Source organism: Miniopterus schreibersii, assembly GCF_964146895.1.
Source record: "Miniopterus schreibersii genome assembly, chromosome: 21".
In the NCBI taxonomy this organism is placed as follows: domain Eukaryota; kingdom Metazoa; phylum Chordata; class Mammalia; order Chiroptera; family Miniopteridae; genus Miniopterus; species Miniopterus schreibersii.
Window position 1 is genome coordinate 4,550,172 of NC_138123.1, and position 20,279 is coordinate 4,570,450.

The 20,279-nt window shown below is 45.0% G+C and overlaps 2 protein-coding genes across 7 annotated transcripts in view; one reads left to right on the forward strand and one right to left on the reverse strand.

Moving 5' to 3' along the window:
- The window catches only part of GPATCH2 (G-patch domain containing 2), a 75,844-nt gene extending 74,414 nt beyond the window's left edge, over window positions 1-1,430 (reverse strand). For 2 of the 3 annotated variants that reach the window (XM_081124193.1, XM_081124194.1), the window contains exon 1: window positions 1,254-1,428. In XM_081124193.1, coding sequence (XP_080980319.1) covers window positions 1,254-1,309 — 56 coding nt within the window. In that variant the 5' untranslated portion in view covers window positions 1,310-1,428. Of the gene's footprint in view, window positions 1-1,253 lie in introns of all 3 variants that reach the window. The other variant, XM_081124195.1, reaches the window with a different exon arrangement.
- Window positions 1,431-1,695: 265 nt separating this feature from the next.
- The window catches only part of SPATA17 (spermatogenesis associated 17), a 129,528-nt gene continuing 110,944 nt past the window's right edge, over window positions 1,696-20,279 (forward strand). For 3 of the 4 annotated variants that reach the window (XR_013997859.1, XM_081123800.1, XM_081123799.1), the window contains exons 1-5: window positions 1,696-1,790; window positions 6,791-6,880; window positions 8,016-8,097; window positions 10,675-10,725; window positions 16,569-16,672. Coding sequence is in view for 3 of the 4 variants with exons in the window: in XM_081123800.1 (XP_080979926.1) it covers window positions 1,723-1,790; window positions 6,791-6,880; window positions 8,016-8,097; window positions 10,675-10,725; window positions 16,569-16,672 (395 nt within the window). In the remaining variant the exon portion in view is untranslated. The remainder of the gene's footprint in view (window positions 1,791-6,790; window positions 6,881-8,015; window positions 8,098-10,674; window positions 10,726-16,568; window positions 16,673-20,279) is intronic. The other variant, XM_081123801.1, reaches the window with a different exon arrangement.

Sequence of the window (20,279 nt, forward strand, 5' to 3'; positions counted from 1 at the left end):
TTGGTGTGGTGGTCACAAGGTGTATCCATTGCCAAAACAAAAAAAAATACTACACACTTAAGAAACACGTTTTATCCAATAGTAATCACATCACAATTTCTTAAAAAAAATGTGCTCCCTTGCTTTTTCTGAATGCAAAATGCGAGAGTTTAAAAGGAGCATATCCAATCTATACTCATGATAAAGTGAACTACAGAGTGACCTGATCGCTTTCAAAACATTTCAGACAAGATACTCTTTTAACTTTCCAGAGAAGGGGTTGATGCGAAATAACTTCCTTGAGATCACAGACTACCTGGAATCCCATGTGTTGTGTTCTCATCTGCTGCAGAATCTAGGAATAGATATATATATATATATATATATATATATATATATATGTATGTGTGTGTGTATATATATATATTTTATCCACATTTCACCTGCTGTTCAACACTTTATGACTGAGGGTGGTCAGAGGAACATCTGTTTTGTTTCCCTGCAGGCCCCGGGTATGCCTGGAGGAAAGGAGCCTGGGAGGAAACAGGACAGGCCTTGGAGTTTCCAACCAGAAATCCATCATCACCCAGCTCCCAGCTCCCACCAAAAAAAAAGAGGTGCGATCATCCGCCACGGGCCGTCCTCGAGCATAGAGTGAAAGTGAAGGCGCCTGGACGAGGGGCAGCGGCCGCGTCCCTCCAGGGCGGTGCCCCGCGGGCCCTCTGCGGGGGCAGCGCCCCCAGGCCTCGGCCCTGCGCTCTCGGGGGACTCCGTGCCCATCGCGCTTGCCCGGCATGGGACGATCAAAGAGCATGAACAGGTGGGTTACTCCCGCTCCCCCCCGCACCCCCCAAAAAAGGGGTGGGGGTGGCGGGGAGCGGCAGGTCGCTTCCGTGCCTAACTTGCAGAACTCTCGCTCCTTGGCCCGCGATCCAGGCAGTTTTTTAAAGCGGTAAATGCGGGGGTCGGGCCTGGTCTCGGAGCCAGGCTCCCCGTCCCTCATCCTGCCCACGGGGGACCCCGGGGGTCCGCAAACCCCGCGCCCCAAACACCAGGCGGGCCCCGCGCCCAGTGAGCCCCCCAGAGCTCTCTCGCACGCGCGTCCGCGCCTCCCTCGGATCGCGCGCTCCCCGGCCCGCGTGGGAGGCGGCCAGGCCCCCGTGGGAGGCGGCCAGGCCCGCGTTCCGAGCATCCGCCACCCCCCCCCCAAGGTGAGGCGGCCCGCGGGCCAGCACCCCGGCCCCGCCTCCCATCCACTGGGCCGCCAGCCTCACCAGTGGTTCCGGGCGGCTGAAGCTCCGATCGGGGGGCGCCCGGCCGCCCCGAACATGAACGACACCCGGGAGCCCGGCCTCGGGGCTCAGGCCCGAGAACTGGCTCCAACCACCGCGGCGGCGGGGGCGGCGGCGGCGGCGACCTGCCCCGAGCAGTTCAGCATTTTGAGCCGGGGCTTCCGGGAGCGGGAGGGAGGCGGAAGCCGGAAGTCGGGCGCAACCATCCGTCCCGCGCCCCCCCGCCTCTAAACTCCCGTTTTTTACCCACAGAGACAACGAAGCGAAACTTCTCTTCCCGCTGGAAATGTACGGCTTTTTTCTTTCTTATGTTTTAGAAACTGAAACGGTGTAAAAAAACAGAGTCCAAGGGAAGCGGGACTCCTCACCCCCCCCGAGGCCTGGCTTATGGTTTGGCCCGGTTGCCTAGGAGACCGATGACAACATCCGCGGGAAAGCAGAACCGCGGGTGATGGCCACGCTCGCCCGGCTGCAGACGCTGTCGGCCGCCGTGGGACATCAGTACTATTTTAGGAACAGGTGAGTCGCCCCCCCGCCCCCGGGGGACCCCTCAGAGACCTGGCTTGACTGTCGGCAGTGGCTTCTCAGCGGGGGCTTCCTAACAACACGATTCCTAATTCAAGAAGTTTAAGTCTTTGCCCTTCAGGGGCCAGCTGCACACATTGCCACAAGTTTAAAAGTGCTCTGACCCTACAGGGATTGACAGTGCATGGGCTGGGGGGCACAGATATCAGCTTGAGGTGATCTAAGTAGATAAAACTGTAAAATCAAGTGTTTTTCTTTGACATCGCCTCTCCGCAATTTGATGAAAGGAAGCGTAAGAGCCTGATTGGGGTCCCCTGGGCTCCCCTTATCAGGGTGAGCTAAGAGGTCGCCCATACCTGGAACGCGTGCCTCCGTCATGTCACAGACATTAGTGAACTCTGTCCTATGACACGTTCGTTGCCCTAAAGTGACAGGATTGAAACCACTGGGGGTAACGCGCATCAGCGTATTCATTAATAGGAGAGAGCTAAAGGAGACACTGGCAGCCTTGTCCATCTCCCTGCACACGAACTTCCATCTCAGGAAGACGTTCATTTGAACCACGGCCTTCTGGAAGCAATGCCCCAGGAGTTCTTCCGACTTAGGAGACATGCAGAAGCAGAGAATGAGACGATGGTAGGATGGGGTGACGTGGGCAGACCAATGGGGGAAAAAAGGTCAAGGTCTTACTGACCTGCTCTTTTTCTAACGTTATTCTCACCGACTACCTTATAACGAGCTCTCCGTACCTCTCTTGTAGCACTTAATCACAATTCAGTGGTGCATTGGGTGTGAGATAATATCCGTGGTCCCTCTTAAACCGCAAGTGGAGAGAGAACACTTGGAGGAGACAGTTCCTTGGTTTGTTTCAGTGCCTTCCTTTATTGGTAACAGGGTGGTGGCAAAAATGCTTGCGCCTTCCAGTTGGCTCCAGAATCCTCCTGAAGTTGAAAGATGACATTCATGGGGAAATGCTATTATTACTAAGTGCTTAGGTTAGCACTTGAGTCCTCCAGGGCCCGGAAGTCCACGGAGAGAGACACTTCTCTGCCTAATGTAGTAAAAAGACTTGGAGCTGCCAAGAAGTGAGCAGCACATATGGGAGGAGCTGATGGGATGAGAGACTAGGGGGCCTTGGGAGACTGGGCATTGCATTGCCTGTCCAGCCCAAGCTCTCTGGACAGTTGCTTGCACAGGAAATGTTTTGTAGGTGTTCATGTTTTTGTTTTTGTTTTTTCTTTTAAATCCTCACCTGAGGATATTTTTTCCATTGCTTTTCAGAGAGAGTGGAAGGAAGAGAGAGAGAGAGAAACATCGATGAGAGAGACGCATCAATTGGTCGCCTCCTGCATGCGCCTGGACCTGGGCTGGGGATCGAGCCTGCAACTGAGGTATCTGCCCTTGACCAGAACTGAACCTGGGACCCTTCACTCTGAGGGTCAACGCTCTAACCACTGAGCCAAACAGGCCAGGGAGGTGCTCATGTTTTGACCTACTGATCAGAGAGGCAGACTATTGTGTCTAGGATGTCACAGGTTGGAAACAGATAGCCCTTCCCCTCACACCCCCTCTAACACAGATTCCCTAGTTTCCCAGCCCACATGGCAATTTCTTTAGGATTTAACTGCTCAGGAAATGAAGTTAATAATAAAACATTTAAAAAAAACCCAACACAAAACATACATTGCAGGATCTCCTAATATATTCTAATACTTATGTATTGTAGCTCATTTACACTGAGCTGTGAAATAATAGTAATGAATGAATAGGACTATGAATGAAAATAGAACGTGGCCAATAACTTCCAAAATGTGGTTACTGACCTCTTACTGGGCATGTGGGTGATAATCCGAACACAAAGTTTATGCCTTTAAAGGAGGTTGAAATCCCTGAGACCCAATAGTGAAATGATAGTCAAAAAATAATAATTTTACACATCAATATATCTTATAACACGGGGCAGCTAATATTGGAATTTTGCTCCTGACATCTAAAATTGTTACAAGTTATATGATAGTGAGAAGGAAAACCTATCAAGTTTTTAATCTAGTATTTATTCAGCAGCTAATGCACGTAAGTTAGAAAAAGCACAGTATGCTCATTTGCAAAATGCATAGTTTTTGCATATTGCCGGAAAGATATTTAGCAGCACATTAAAAAAAAAAAAGTCTATTTACTGTCAGTTAATTTCCGGCCACGAATGGTACACATGAAGATGGTGTTATCCGGGGTTAGAGTACTTATTTCTAGTTGATGATGAAGTGACTGGAAACTTTCAGCCTTTTCTCGATGTTTTATTACATTCCCAGTAATACTTTTGATCTTTTGTCATTAATAATTCATTTCGTATTCATTGTGATAATACGGATCATAATAAATTTATTTCAAATTCATGGAGATGTCATATTTTATTCGCTGCTATTGGACTTCCATTGTAATTTGGAACTAATTAATATACCATTAAAATAAAGTGTTACGTACCCACATTTTTCATTTTAAACGTAATATATCTAGCAGTTCATGACATACTGTATGAGTACTCAGCAGCCCTGTGGTAACCCAAGTATCTGTAAATTTCATTTTTAAGCCATTAAAAAAAAAGGGGGGGGCAACAGATAAATGTGTATAGAAGTCAAATTTCAGCACATAAGTTAAAACTTAGCAGCAAGTTAACTATAAGTTATATTTTAAATGTTTCCCTTTAAGATGTATAGTTCTTGTAAGTATAGTACAATATGTGTGCTTGTATTATATGTGTTTTTATTTGTAACTCTGAAATGAGACAATCTAATTTTGCTCTTGACTGTATGTTCTGTGTTAGCATTATTACCAGGAGAGATTAGAAAACATAAAGAGCAAGGTTGCTATTTTAAAGTAAATTTTTTAATGCCCTGGCCAGTGTGGCTCAGTTGCTCAAGCATCGTCCCCTGCACCGAAAGGTCACGGGTGCGATTCCCGGTCAGGGCACATGCCCAGGGTTCAGGCTCCATCCCTGGTCAGCATGCATATGGGAGGCAACTGATCGCTGCTTCTCTCTCCCTTTTCCTTCTTCTCTCTCTAAAATCAAGGAGAACATATTTAAAAGTTAAAAAAAAAAAAAAAAATGCCAAGAACAGTGCCTGGCAAAGGAAGTGTCAGTTTGTTTCCGATATTCTTCCTCTTTCCTGTTTATTTTCACAGAGCCTTTCAGGTGTCTGCCTGTCTTTCACCAGCAGCGCCCTGGGTTCATGCTGCTAAGAGCTGGGGGGACCTGTTGGCTCCTGGGCCACTCCTCCTTCTGGGACAGGGAGGGGGCTTCAGTGCTGTGAGTGGGCCTGTGGCAGTGTCTGCACCCAGATGACAAGTGCCAGTGTGTGCGCGTCCCCCGCCCCCGGGGAAGCAGCTTTGGTGAGACAAAGGTTGAGTGTTAGGAGTCACATTAATTATCTGTACGGAGCCACTGGGACTGCTTTGTGGGTTTCAAAGTGTAGTGGAGAGACCATCATTAAACACTCATTAGATATGACTGTGGGGAAGAAATAATAGGGGGAGCTATGAGGGTGTGAACGCAGAGGCCCACCGTAGTCTGCGGAGTCAGGGAGGGCGCCCTGGAGGAAAGGGCCGGAAGCTGTTCTGTCTCCCACATGGGATACAGAAGGTGAGCCGAGAGGACAGTTGTCCTCCGTCTCTGCTCTCATTTTGTACACGCAGTGCAAGCAAACAGCTGCAGTTACTCTACTTTTTCCTCTCGTGATTTTGCCTGCTTCATTATTTCCCAAAAAATGTATCACGTCCATGTGGCAGTCCCATCTCAGTGCCTCCCGCCGTCAGCAAGGCGACTGATCCTCTTGTAGTTTTCCAGCTTGTCCTGCGCTTGCACCACCCCTGGTGCAACCAACCGCAGGGCTGCCCGGAATTCCCCCCACTCATTGTCACATCTGGGTCCCCGCCTTTGCTTTTGTGGGTCCTCCTCGGTCAGGCTCCCTAGGTAGCTCTCCCTCCTTCTAGACCTGTCACCCGTCTGCTCATTTCCCGCCTCTTGGCCAGTGACTATTTAATCGCTCGTCCTACCCTCTTTCTCTGGCCAGCGCTACAGTCCAGTCTGAGAATTTTATTGTTTGAAGAGTTTTTAGTTTCCATCCTGTTTTTCTTCTGATGATGATGAATAAATTTAATGAAACCTATGTATTTACTCTAACCTTCAATGACAACAAAAATAACCTCTCCAAAAAAAAAAAAAAAAACAAACCACCAAAAAACCCCAGAAACAAACCAACCACGTGCAATTATTGAGGGATTTTTTTTAAGTAAGAAATAAATAGCCAGTTTTTATTCATTCAGCCAACGTAAAGTGCTAATTCTGCGCCAAGCAGCATTCTAGGAGCGAAATCCCTCCGTGGGCCCAGCAGCTGCCCTCAGCCGTATCCCTTTACCAGTCGGTAACGTCTGGTTAAAATGAACATGGAAGTCTGTCTTGATTAAACCTTTTCTTGCTGTAAGTTAATAAATCTAAGGTCTGAATTTTTAAATTTCTTTCTAATCTCCCGTTTCCTTGAACTAAAATGGACTTTCAGAGAATTCTACCTCGAATTGGCATTCTGTGATTGATTGATTTTACTTAGAGGCAATTCATTTAACGGATGCGTTGAATGAAATCTGCAGGCATTTTAATCTTGCCCGATATGTTTTTTAAAAAAATTAAAAATAGCACATTGCTTTTTTATTTTCTTATAACATCGTTTGGAAATTAATTAGTTGCAAAGTACGTGGTTATAAAAATTAAAAAAGTAAAACTGTCAAGAGCACATGGACCCTCAGAGAAAGGTTAATTTTTAAAACATAGCTTAGGATTTCTGAAATGTTTTTTTTTTTTCTACTTAGCACCTTAATTTTATTTAAAATGACATTTGGATTATAATGATCACTTTGGAAGAAATTAAAGATTAAGTTTAACAGATTGATTTACTTTAGAATCATTTTAGTCGCTAATGAAATGCTTTATTTTATTTTTTAAGTGTTGTGGATACATTTAGAGAAAAAGAAAACAATGCAGCAATCAAAATCCAGAGCTGGTTTCGAGGTTGTCGAGTTCGGACATATATCAGGTATGTTGATGTTGTCGTGGAAAATTCAGATCGAGCATAAAAATATACTCCTTACAGAATGCAACTTGTGCATGTAGTGCTCACTCCAAATAATCTTTTATGTTACTTGTAATGAAGTTAATAAGTTATATGATGCCCCTTTTAAAAGTACAACTTTTGTTGGTCATCTTTTCATACATGTTAGGAAACTAAATCGTATTGACCATTTCTCCACTTTCAACTATTCTCAGTATTGTAAACATACTTGATAAAATTCTTCAAATTCCATAGGATGTGACAAATGGCTGGACTTGTATTTGTAGCAAATTAATTCATTGACTGGTAAGAAAGAAAAACAAAAACAAAAAGCAAGCTCTCCCTTCCGATTTTTTCCAACACATTGGTAAGTGCAGGTAAATGATACCAGAACGATGCCATTCCTACTGCAAAGAGATTGACGTTGACCCTCAGCTGTTCCACTATTTCTTCAAACCTTCCTTCAGTTTCCCTTCAGTTCTGAAAAATGATTTTCCTGGACAGAGGTGGGGGAAGACCATGACCCCTCAGTAATAACTGGAATGCGGGCCGGGATCACACCGCATACGTCCTCACATTGTTGGCCGGTGGGGACCAGGCGTGCAGATTAAAGCATAAAGGTTTCTCCTTTGATCCCAATAAACTAGAACCATGGCAGCCAAGAGGGTCGTTAGGATTCAGACCAACAGCATGTTCGCTTGGGCAGCCTGAGCGATACCAGGAAAGATCGAAGAGGGGAAGCGTCTGCTGACCTCAAGAATCACTTCTGAATTCTCGTGGCGAGTCCCATCGGTGGCGCCTGGCTTAATTCTCAACTTGTCGCTATGGCCTGTATGAGAGTCTTAACATTAAAAAACATTTAGAGAGTAAGTGTGGAAGAAAAATGGAAGTTTTAAAGAAATTGTCTAAGCAGGAGCCCCAAAGAACTACTGAGTAGTTGTCTATGCCTTTTATTCCAACTTGTAGGAATTATTCATTCTATCCCAGAATGACAACTCTCCACTTTTTAAAAGTACACATTAGGATGGCTTTGAATTTGATTTTTTTTTTTTTATCACAGATATTAAGAGAGATTTTTGTTTCAGTGAAAACGTGCTAATAAGCATATTTTCTCACTCAGATATTTACACAGAATATCAACAGTTATTCAGAAATGGTGGAGAAGTTGCTTAGGAAGGAAGTATTACCGCCTCACCGTGAAGGTAAATAATATACAGTATATACATGTTAGCATTAAAATGACACAACCCATGCCCTAACTTGTTCACTTTGGTCATATTCACAGGTAATTTTAAAGTGATTTACCTAAGAACAAAATTGGATTTAGTGTTTTGTAGGCGACCTCATCTGAGAAGCCTTTCCTGATGTTTCCACGGAGAACTGATGACTCATTTCTTCCAAATCAGTTATAAGTTAATAAGGCAACATTTGTCACCCTTTAGTGTCAGAGCATAAAACTGAAACATTATATATATATATTTTTTTCCCTTCAGGGTGTCTCCTTTTAAATAAACACCAAAGTCTGAATAACTTAAGACTCTGACCTACAATTTGAAATGTTATTGACATTTTTTCATTATAATTCTGAAATTAATTTAGATGCGGTTCACCTGCTTTTAAAGAGGGTATTAATAGCGGCTGGGAGAAATAATGTCATTGGCTTTTAATTTCTGTGGGGTGTGTGTGCGTGTGTGTGTGTGTGTGTAAAAACAAAGGCTGCTTTAAAAATCAGCTGTTGATAACGACCAGATTGGTATCAGTTGCCAGGAAACAAGGCAAAGCATATGCCCAAAATACTCCTGATTATTTGATAATAAATCATTTTAATGATTCCACTCAGAATTATGAGACGAGGGTGACACTGATGTGGAAACTAACAGAGGCTGGGGCTCATCAGGTCTGTTGCCCAGATGTGCCTGGTTTCTGCAGCTTCCAATGCATCCGTGTAATGCAAATATTGTCTCTGTATCGGCCAATCTAGCAAGTAAAGGCAGTGGATCCGGCCACGTTTATATGGATATATTCCTCGAAAAGGTCTCACTTACGGTTTTTTGGGGTTTTTTTGTAGGGTTTGTTTGTTTTGGCTTGGGTTTTTTTGTTTTGTTTTTTTGGTACTTTGAAAAGCAGCTGGGCTAGAGAATTGAGAATAAATATAACATCAGTTACTGGTTCACACACGACCCCTCTCATAATAACCATCACTATGTCCCAAGCACTTTTATCTCATTTTAATCCTCACAACAGCTCTAGAAAGTATGGGATGTCCCATTGCGTAAGGGTGGAAATCAAGACTGGGAGACCTTAAGTAAGCCGTTCAGAGCCACTGGCTGCTAAAAGCAGCGTCAGGAATTGAACCCAGCTCTGTGGCTGGAAAACACCTACACCCACCGAGCTCAACTGAACAGCAATATGATAAAAGCAAGAAATGTCTTTTTCCGAACCCCCAATTTTTCCAAATATATAATTTCCAATGCATTGTCTTTGTATAAAAATATTGAATGTTTATACCTGCCTCGATATAACTTGAAGAAAGGTGATTTTAGAGTAAATGTTTTGAATTCACCTCAAACGCCAAGAATTATGCCTTGATTGCTCCAGCAAAGACAGAGAACGGAGAATGAAGTGACACCATTGTGCTCACTTGCGGATGACATATTGCAGCCAACTGTTTCTTAATTGCTTAGACCGTTGATAAATAATCCGGCCCGGCTGCTCTGCATAGACAGTTTGCTTTGGATCAGACCAGGCAATTCGAACCGTACTAGTTAGGGTGAAATTCTTTTCTGTAAGTTCCTGTGCGTTGCTGGGAAGGAAACCCCTACATAAAAAGTTAAGGCACTCCTCGCAGTCCCCTCTGACTGTGCCTGAGACACCGCACCTGTCCCCCGGCCCCAAGGTGTTTCAGTGGAATGAACCTTGACGGAATGAAAACGGATCGTGTTGGGGGGAAAAAACCCCACAACCTATTATATTTATTTACTGTTTATTGCCCACCATGGGTTTCTTTAATTTTACATTTTTCGTTAAAAGATGGAACAGACCAGAGGCTTTATTTAAAGCCGCACTTCCACTGAAACAAGCTGTGCGGCCCAAGGATGAGTTGCTGTAACTTACGGACAGTAAGAGACAAAGGCGTCTCCGCTTGAAAGAAACCAAGGCTTCAGGAAGCCTGGGCCGCATCGGGTTTGCGGGATCACGACCTCCTGGTATTTCTGACTGCAGGGCGCTGCGGCGAATGTTAAGTGGGGCGACTCCCAGGGGTTACTCGGGGCACCTGGAGCCCGGGGCCGGGAGGCGCGATTTCGCCCCAGGCCCGCACCTCGCCCTTGAACGACTCCAACTGAAGGCAGCGTCGCTTCGAGGTGGCCATTTAACCAGACACCTTGGAACGCGAATCCCCTTTACGTTTCGGCCAGTTTTGGCTGAAGGCGCCGCAGTGACCAAATCGCAGGGTGCTGCACGTCCCCAGCGCGTGTGACCATCTCCGCCTCGTCCTGTCTCAGCAGAGCACCATTGATTGTCACACTCGGCGGAGAGCCTTTTAGGGTCATACATCTCCATTAGCGCCAAGCTTGGGACCATGGCTCTTTCTGGTTAAGTCTGCATTATGTATTAGGAAGCCCGTCTCTTCAATACCCAAGTTTGATCTCATTTTTCTAAGCCGAGAGCTCTTATTATGTATTATGTATAGAGATTCTTATCTTTCACATGTAAAAATAGGCCGCCCGTGTCTGTGTGACTGAAATACATGCCGTCTTTTTTCTCTTCTTGATCTACAGTTAGCGTATTATAATATGAAGATGAATATCTACAACGAGATGGCTGTCAGGGTAAATATTTCTTCACTTGTTAAACAAATGAAAAGTCAATTGTGCCTTGAATTCGTTTTTAATAAAATGGGGGGGACCAGAATAACGCCGATTTGATTGATATGCTGGTGGTTAACGAGAGGAAAGGGTGCGGAGTTGAAAAGTTAGCTGTGCTAAGTAATCCTGGCAGTATTAAAAATTAGAGTAAAATGTAAAACATGTAATTATCAACGCTTATGTTTTAGAATGTTAAACATCTCTGAGCCACAGCTACAGAGAGGCCATAAATATTAATGAAGCAGTGGATTCGTTTCCATATGTCATAGAGAATATTGTGATAAATAGATGAGCGTGGCTCTGAAATAGAAGATTCCTGCCCAATAGAAATCAATTAGACATTATCCCTATGATTTCACAGTAATAAAGGCAGCTTCCAGCTTAGAAGTTTTCTTTCTGCCATTTCTACGCCCGTTTTTATGTGTGATTTTTCCCGATGGGAAGCTGAATCCAGCGACGATGAGGCTGCCTTGGTTTCTGTACAGATTTTGGGAACGGACACGGCAAAAGTACTTTTTTTTTTTTTTTTTGGTCTCAGACACTATGGCAGTAGCTTGGTTGTGAGGCTGCTATAAACGAAGTTACTTAGGCGGATTTTATTCACGTCCTTAAAACCTACGCTGCCTCATGTTTTCTTTCACTGACCCATTAGTTCTTGCTCCTGCTAATAATGGGCTTTATCGGGGGTGAAAAAAGGTAGTAAGATACCTCCTGAAAGGCCCATGTTGAGCTACGGCAGGTGAGTTAAGGTGACTTTGATGATTTATGCTGGTCCGGGGAGGGCGCTTTCCTCTCCAGGCGTGATGCGCCGGGGCCCCGAGCCCGGGGACAGGCTCCTGTGTCCCTCTGTTCCGTCCTGTAAGGGGCAGGAACCAGTCAAGAGGAAGACACGGCTCTTCTCGCTGCTCTTTCCTAGTGATACGGTGACAGAGGGAAGCAGTGGGTTTTTCCCTTGGTTTCTGGAAGGCCGGAGCCTGGGAACTTGGGAGATTTCGGTGCTCGGCCAGAGACTTAACCTTGAGACCGAAACACCGCTGTGAGGTTCTACCTCTTGTCAGACGTGTTGGCCCAGTAAAAAGCAATACGTAACCGAGAAAGGCTCAGCTATTCCCGTAAGTCACCGGGCAGACAGGCGCAGGCAGCAAGGTTAGAAAAGTGCGCTCTGGTCTTTATTGCTCAGCCCCTGATCTGCACTTTGCACCCTGACCTAGCTGGAGTCCTTAAGATTCCTTGTACCTGGACTAGGCGCCTCTGAGAAACCCATATCAGCCCAAGCCACTTGGAAGGCGGAGTTTTTTACGTATTCGAACATATGTGTCTGCTCTTTCCTAATAGCAGACACATATGCGCCCAGATCATAAATAGGACCTTCACGTGCAATAGAAAAGAAAAATATTCTGCTTTAATTTGCTTCATATACTGAGCCCATGGCAAACTCTGTGTTAACTATTGCCTCCAAGCCTGACAAATAAATTACATTCCATTTTCCAGGAGGCCGGTGGATCATTTCTAAAAAGAGAGAAATTTAAAAGAATTAGTTTTAGCCTACCCACTTCCAAAGAGATGCCATTTTTTATAATGAATAAGTTATATGTTGTGATTTTTTTTTTTAATCTTGTGATGGAAATTCATGTTCTGATCTGCTGCATTTGGTTCTTAAGGGTCACCTTTTCTCTGAAGACTTTACGACACCCCTCCACACCTGTGTAGAACTGATCACTCTCCCTTTTTATGTCGCCATTTTACCGTCGACATACTTCTGTCCTAGGACCTGTGGCATCTTATTGTCCTGGCTAATTTACGTGCCAGTACCCGCCCCCCACGCTCTGTAAGTCCCTTGGGGCCCGGATCCTATCATCTCAGTCCTTGTATCCACAGCTCTGGGCTTACAGTAGGCAGTTAAATAGTTGTCCCCAAATGTGCCAATAAATGTTGATTTACTTTCTTCCAAACAAAGAGTAAAAAACGTCGTTTGTTTCAAATACTTTTTGTCTAAGCCCCTCGGAGCCCTAGGTGGAAATTATTTAAGCCTTAGCTGGGGGATCTTTAGGCTCTTTTAAAATACCCGACTAGGCCGCGCGGGGCGGGTAAACTGGACACGGGAGTCAATGTTTGGTTAGCGCAGTTCTCGTGTGGATGGAAGATCTCAGGAGCTTTGGATCCTGCCAAAGTCCCCCAACCCGGAGCCTTGCTGTGGTATCCGCTGCCGTGGGAACCCACAGTGAGCCTGTAGCAAACCCCCGCCAGCCGGTGACCTGCTGCCAGGCCAGTGACAGTCAGTTTATACAGCAGGACGTGGCTCAGTAGGTTTTTACCTCGGCTCCCGGGGCCCCGTTTCTCCTGCGTCTCTGTGTGGTGCTCGGTTGTCCCTTTGGTCTTTGATTTAACTTTGCTCCAGATTTGGGTTCCGCTTCCCCTCCAGCATCTTGGCCTTTTCATTGCAGATCTCGTTTCAGTTTGACCCTCAACTTTTTTTTTTTCCCCAGCTCTCTGTGTTTGCACAGCTTTTAGTATCTACGGGACTGTCATGAGCTGCTTCAACTGCTCAACTCGTTTCTCTCCCTGCCCCATCTAGAGGTGGAATTTTGCATCTTTTATGGCCTGGTGGAGAGCTGGTCCCCCACTTCTGCTGCTGGGAAGCACTGGGTGTCACCTGAGGCCCCCCCAAACACTGGGTTTAGGGAGTCAGCTTCCTAACTGTTCTATGTGCTGGACTCTAACGATGAAAGCAGAACTACTTTGTATGGTTTTCAGGAGTGTTGAGCATTCTGGTTTTTTTTAAAAGCATAATTATGAATAAAAGCCCTACTTGTATGCTCTCATATACATTTATATGTAGGTTATTAGTGAGCTTGTCTGTGTCTTCAGTCTAATTTTAGATGAGAAGACGTTTATTTTCCCCTCTTTCGGTAACATTAAGGTGCCGATGGATTTTGAGGAGTAAAAGTGAGCCCATTGGAGGGAAGATCTTTTCTGTGAGCAGATGACTTGTGATGTATCAGGCTTTTGCCATTTGTTTTAGTGCTTAAAATAAACATTATTTATAAGCCCACTTACATTCTGATGTTACTTAATGAGGACTATGCATCATTGATTTGACTAGCTTAGGAGGTCATTTGGAAGTTGCCCGTTAACAAGCTGTAATCTGCTGAGCACGCAACGGCTCTGTTTAAAATCATCCATTCAGGGCTGATCAATGACAATAATTGTTTTGTACCAATCGCTTCGGAAAGTTGCTAATTACTTTGAAGGACATGAATGCCAGCTTCATATTTTTTTATTTTATTTTTGTTTTTTGGAAGTCTTAACTACGCACCTTAAAATCAAGAAGAGGTTGTTATCAAAAGTCATCTTGCCCTTTGAAAGTACTTTTCTAAAAAGTTAAGTTTATTCGCTAGGTTTGGGGCAGCAGCAGGAAACTGAGGCAGGATTCAGGACGTCTGGCTTGGCGGTGACCGAGGGCTGGGTTTGCACGCGGACTCCGCCTGCCATTTACTTTTTCCTGGCTTACGGGATCTTGGTCAAGCTCCTGAGCCTCGGTTGCTTGTCTTTAACAGGGAGCTCATGCCCCATTCACAAGGGCATCTTGAGATACCCTGGGGAGCGGTGGGCGCCACACCCGGCACATGCAAGGAGCTCGGTCGTTTCGGACCCTTCACTTCCCTGGACGGCACTGTCTTCGCCCAGGCAGGGGCTCCGTCTCCTCCAGCTCCGTTTACTGCCTTTCCTCTGGCAAAGCCACTTAAAGACGGATTGATTGTTAACCATCACTTACTCATAATGCTCCTGAACACCCAGACGTGAGCAAAAGGACCCGCCTTGGGAAGGGATTGCATCCCGCCTCTGGGTAGATGCCTGAGCAGTTAGGGCACCAGCGGGCTCCCGAGGGCAGCACACCTGTCGCAGGCTTTGCGGGCCTGGTCCCTGCGCTTTCCCGAGTTGCTCAGTTGGCGGGGGAAGGAGCCCCTGCCATTGGCTTCTGTCCGTTGCCTTCCTTTTGGCACAGGGTTTTCAGCTGCTCCTTCAGTCTTCTTTTCTCGAGCATGTTAGGATCTAATCGTAAATGACCCTCCCTCCCTCCCTCCTTCCTTCCTTTCTTCATTCTTTCCTCCCTCCCTTTCTCCTTTCCTCCCTCCCTCCCTCCCTCCCTCCCTCCCTTCCCTGTACTCCAGCGCGCATCCTCTGTGGTTTCTGGCACATGATCTCACTTAGAATCCAATGTTATTTTTGCGTGATAGGTAGCCCCTCCCTTGACACTATTTAATATCCTAAAAAATGCCCATGCTTTCTAAGCCACTGCTGTCTAAGCCACTTCTTTTTATTTTTATTTGTCAATTTTAGAGAAAGAGAGGAAGGAAGGTCGAGAGAGACACAGAGAGAGGGAGAAGCGCTGATTTGTTGCTCCACTTACTGATGCCTGTATGTGCCCTGCCTGGGGATCGAACCCACAACCTGGGCGTATCGGGAAGACGCTCTAACCAGCTGAGCCACCCGGCCCGAGGGAGTCGCTTCGGTTTCTGATGATGGACTTTCTGTCAGTCCTTTGTGTACAAGTGTTTCCTTTAATTCAGTTGCTATTGCCGTACGTGCAGTAAAGGTATGTGAAGCACCTGAAGCCTTCCCGCCAGGTGATGACCATGGGCCACTGTCTAACCTCTCTCGGTATCAGTTTCCTCTTCTGGCAAATGAGGGTCATAACAATCGCTACCTCAGAATGCTTAGGTCAGGCAGCCGGGGTCCTTGCATTTGTGATTTCTGTGTGTATCCACATTCCAATTGATTACTATTTTTTATTAGGAAGGTGGTTTGTATTAATGCCTTTCTTTCTTTGTTAGTCTGTTTGTATTCCACAAAATGAAGATCTATGTGTTATTTTTGTGTTGAGTTTTTCTAACGGAGGCTGTAGTAGCGAAGAGAGGGCTTCAGGAGATAGACGGACTCTCGTGATCATTAGCACCTAGTAGCCCATTTGAGGAAGAATGTTCTTTCCACCCCCGGCACTTGTCTCATCTTACAACAAAAACAGAGTCTCTTGCCAGAAATGTTCATTCACTAAGAGCTGCGGTTCGCTTCGTTCCTGGTTCTACGTTGCAGGGGCATAGAGAATGGGCTCTCCAAAGTCCTAATTTGATTTTTGTGTCCATCCCTAATAGCTGTAAAATTATGGGGCAGCTATGTAATTCCTCCTTAGATCAGTCTTCTCATCTGGAAATAAAATTATAAGAGTTTTATCATCTCGTAGGAGTCTTCTAAAGAGTAAATGCATGAATGCAAGTAAACCCTTAGAATAGTGCCTCTCACATAATAGGAACTCAATAGATGTTAGCTATTTTATTGTTAAAGAAGTATTAAAATGTCATGATGAACATACAAGACATTTGTTTAAAGAATTGATACCACCGAATTTAAAAAGCCTTTTTAAAAAATTGATTTCAGTGAGACCAAATAAATCTTCAGGTCAGCTGGCTACATAAAATAAAAAATCTGTTTGATCAGGAAGTAGAAATCGTAGGAATTGGTAAAGCAGATTTTTAATCTTTCGGTAGTTAATTTCACATTTAGTATTTGTGAAACAATTATCAATGTTTTAAAATAAATTATATTCTATAAGTATGTTTTTGTTGTTATAATATTACTTAATAAATCTATGATTACAACCCACCATTGCAACTATATATACTGTTATATTGGCAGAAAAGTCTATGATTTTATTTGCTATGAGTTATCCGTTATTATCTTTATTTTGAAGAACTGTTAATGCTTTCACTAAAAATGTTCGTATTTTATCTTTTTATTTACTTCAATAGATTCAGAGGTGGTGGCGCGGCTATAAGATCCGGAAATACTGCTTCAATTATTTTTATTTAAAGGAATACCTGAGAGCTGTTTCAGAGACCAATGATGCAGTTAGGTGAGTCGTGTAATCACTAGTCTACTGGCGAAAATTTTAGAAAAGTTATTCAGTGGGTGTTGGCCATTCTCATAATTAGAAATAATTTCTAAAACTCACTGATATCTCAGGCAGAGATTTATTGATAAGATAGAGCTATGATTCTATTTAACTTAACATTTATTGTTACATATTTAAATATCTTACACTCCTGACAGTAAATTAGATTATATTATGCCTTGGTTCTATGCAAAATAATTCCATTTCAAGAAAATTATTTCATTTAAAATGAGTTGATCTATAAAGTTAGCTATGTCCTTAAGTACCATAAGCCTCAGATGTGTTTTGAGAAACGTGTTCATTAGCAAGAACTTGCCTCTCATGGAAGAAAATAAAATACCGTGGCACATAACACGGGACCACGTCACTGTCAGTGTCTGGTCCTTGAACGCATGCAAGGACAGCACCTGGATTTTGTCCATAGGATGATGTCCTCTGAAGATTTATGCAAAGTAACGTTATGATGACATTATTTAGTCAACTTTACCAAAGCCCTACATACTAAAGTTTTCCCATTACTTCAAAAATAGTTCCTTTCCTCCTGTAACATGCCTCATTCTAACACGTGGATGGCCATGTGCCTGTAATACATTCAGATAACAAGGAAATATAACAGGGAATAGTCCGCATTTATATTGTAATTTTACTTTCAATTAATTCCCCCCATACATTGTCTTACTGTACTCTTAAAATTCTTTGAGCTAAAGAGAACAGAAAATTGACAATAAATTGTTAAACATTTCGTCTGAGACCCTAAAATGGTGTGTACCGTAAGAGATATCTGAAAACGAAATTTCCCAATTTTCTTTAATAAAACCCATTCATTTACTGTTTTGAAAGCTTTTTATTGCTACTCAAGCAGCCCATTTATTTTCACTCAACAAGTAATTTCCAGCTGAAGAGGGGCTCCGATTTCCCATGTTGACGCACGGACGGTGCCCGGACCCTAGACCGCGGCTGTCCTGCGGCGTCCCTGGCTGGGCAGAGCGCCAGGTGGCCCCCGGCGGTGGGCCGGCCTGTGACTCCATTTACTTTTCCTGCTGGGGCTCAGACCAGCCCCCCGTTTATGTGTCAGGAACCTGAGCGCGTAGGCAGGGCAGGGGGAGGGGTGCGGTTCCCTTAAGCGCCCGCGTGTCGTTGGCTGTCAGGTGGGCCTTGTCACGCTGTCCATCCCCATTTAACGACCCCACGAGATCTCTTAATGAAGTTAAGCCCCAAGTTCACGGCGATAATTCCGCGGCAAGAGTTTGCGCAGTGTAACAATTCATCACTTGTCAGGAGGGCACTTTTAGTTTATACACTTAATAAGGGCATCCTCGAGCTTGGTTAATTAGAAGTGAACAGTCTGCATATTTACTAAATGCGGGGTGTCATTGCCACCACGGCCTATTGCCTGCATGAATTATTTCTCTATCTGCCATAAACAGCTGGGTAATTATTACTGCCATGATCAGACACAGTCCCCCCGTACGGCTTCTCTCACGGCGGTTCTCTGAACTCATCCAGAGCCGCACAGAATTTATGAACCCCAGAGGCTCGGCTGCTTTTTCATAACGCCGTGTCCCCGCTTCCGATCTCAAGGACACGGGCGTCCTGTAAACAGGGTGGACAAATAAGATTGCCTGAAGATAGCATTTCCGCGGACCTCATTTAAAAAATACAGCATTCTGATCTCAGCCAGCCTGACTTTCTCTAATTGCGTCCAGAGGACGGGCTTTCTTAGTAAAGGCTCCTCCCTAAGTGGAAAAGAAAGTAACAGTTTACTTTTCAAGAACCAAGTTAGCCTGGGATGTCAACTATACGTGTGAATTTTTTTCTCCCTCCTGTAGAGTCATTTTCTATATGAAGATGCAACAATTACAGCAATTAATTGGGTAGAATTTACGTAACAAACCAGTGTGACCATATATGGTATTTAGTTAAAGTACCATATATATTCTTTGCTCTGAAAACAGCCTGTACCTTATCCGTAATTAGTAATCAGTGACATAAGCCATATAATCGCTTTAAAATACCGAATGACACCAGCGTTCTCTCTCTTCCGATTCTGTGACACCCACCGCCGCCTGTATTCTGACGATCCACAAATCAGAATATTCTCCAGCCCAGAGTTTCCTTCCACTTATTATAACCATCTATCCGGAGCCCTGCTAACGTTGCCGCATGGACATCACAGACACCTCGAGCTAATCACGTCTGTGTAGAAAATAATCATTTTCCCAAACCTATCCTTTCTTGTCCTGGCTCTGTTACATTTCCTTCCCTTCTAAGGGCTCCGTCCTAAGAGATGGTTTAAAGGTCCTAGAACCGTGCAAAATGCAAGCACTAGGATTGTATTGGCAGAGCATCTTGTTAGCATAAACAGCTAAGCAAACTCAAAATAGATAACTTGCATTATTTTCTTAAATAGTTATAATACTTAAAAACGTGGGCCTCTGAGGGGGGAAAGTGGTGACGTGTGTCTCAGTCACAATATTCTTGCAGTGTGAGAATTTCTAGAGTTCACGTAGACCTTAAATAAAACAGAAATCATGCGATAAGGAATTGCGTGCAGTGGTATCATATTGCGGAAGCAGTGACTTCATAAAACATGACTTTATTTTTTAAATGCTTTTCCATTACCACTTGGCAGCGCCGCCCCGTTTTCCCCTTCCCGCCTCCTTGCCCATCTCCCCGCTTCCTCTCAGGGGTGACCCTGAGGAGAATGGATGGACAGGTTGTCTGTCTGTCTGTCTGTCTCTCTCTCCCTCTCCCCTTTCTCCCGCCGCTCTGTAGTCTTTTCTCCTCCTGCCCAGCCACAGATACGACGGGGTTCTGTTTGGCTTTCCCATGGGGGCGATCCCCAGGCTCGATCATAAAGCAGCGGGTCCATGTGGTTCCCTAAAACCCGTGCGATGGTTTTCTGACATCACAGGTGACCTACCGCTTTCAGACACGTCGATGTCACCCCGTGGCACGTTACTGCTTTACGACAGCATCAGGATGAGCTTGGAGATGACCCTGGTCTGTGTTGAGTGGACTCCATGCAGAAGCAGTCCATGCAGAAGCAGTCCATGCAGAAGCAGTAGCGATTACTTTTGCTTTAAAACGAAGTTAACAGCCCGGCCGGTCTTGGCTCAGCTGTTGAGCATCGACCTAGGATCCAGGAGATCGAGGTTCAATTCCCGGTCGGGGCACAGGCCCGGGTTGCGGGCTCGATCCCCAGTTGGGGGCCTGCGGGAGGCAGCTGATCGATGACTCATCATTGATGTTTCTCTCTCCCCCTCTCCCTTCCTCTCCGTGAAATCAGTAAAGATATATTTTTTAAAAATGAAGTCAGCACATTTTAAACGAGAGGCAGCGTGTGATTTTTGAGGGAGCACCAATTACTAAGATCTTCCAGTTCTCTTCGTATGAAACAGGAGCTCCAGCCACCTCAGCTCTGAACTGCACCCCGAACCAGCCTTCAGCAGCTCGGTCTCCCGCTCAGCTGAAGCGCTGAAGGCCGCAGAGGGGACAGAGGTCCTCACCGGCCTTTCTGCAGGGAGGCCCCTCCCCATGTCTCGGTCCCCACCTGCCAGGCCTTTCT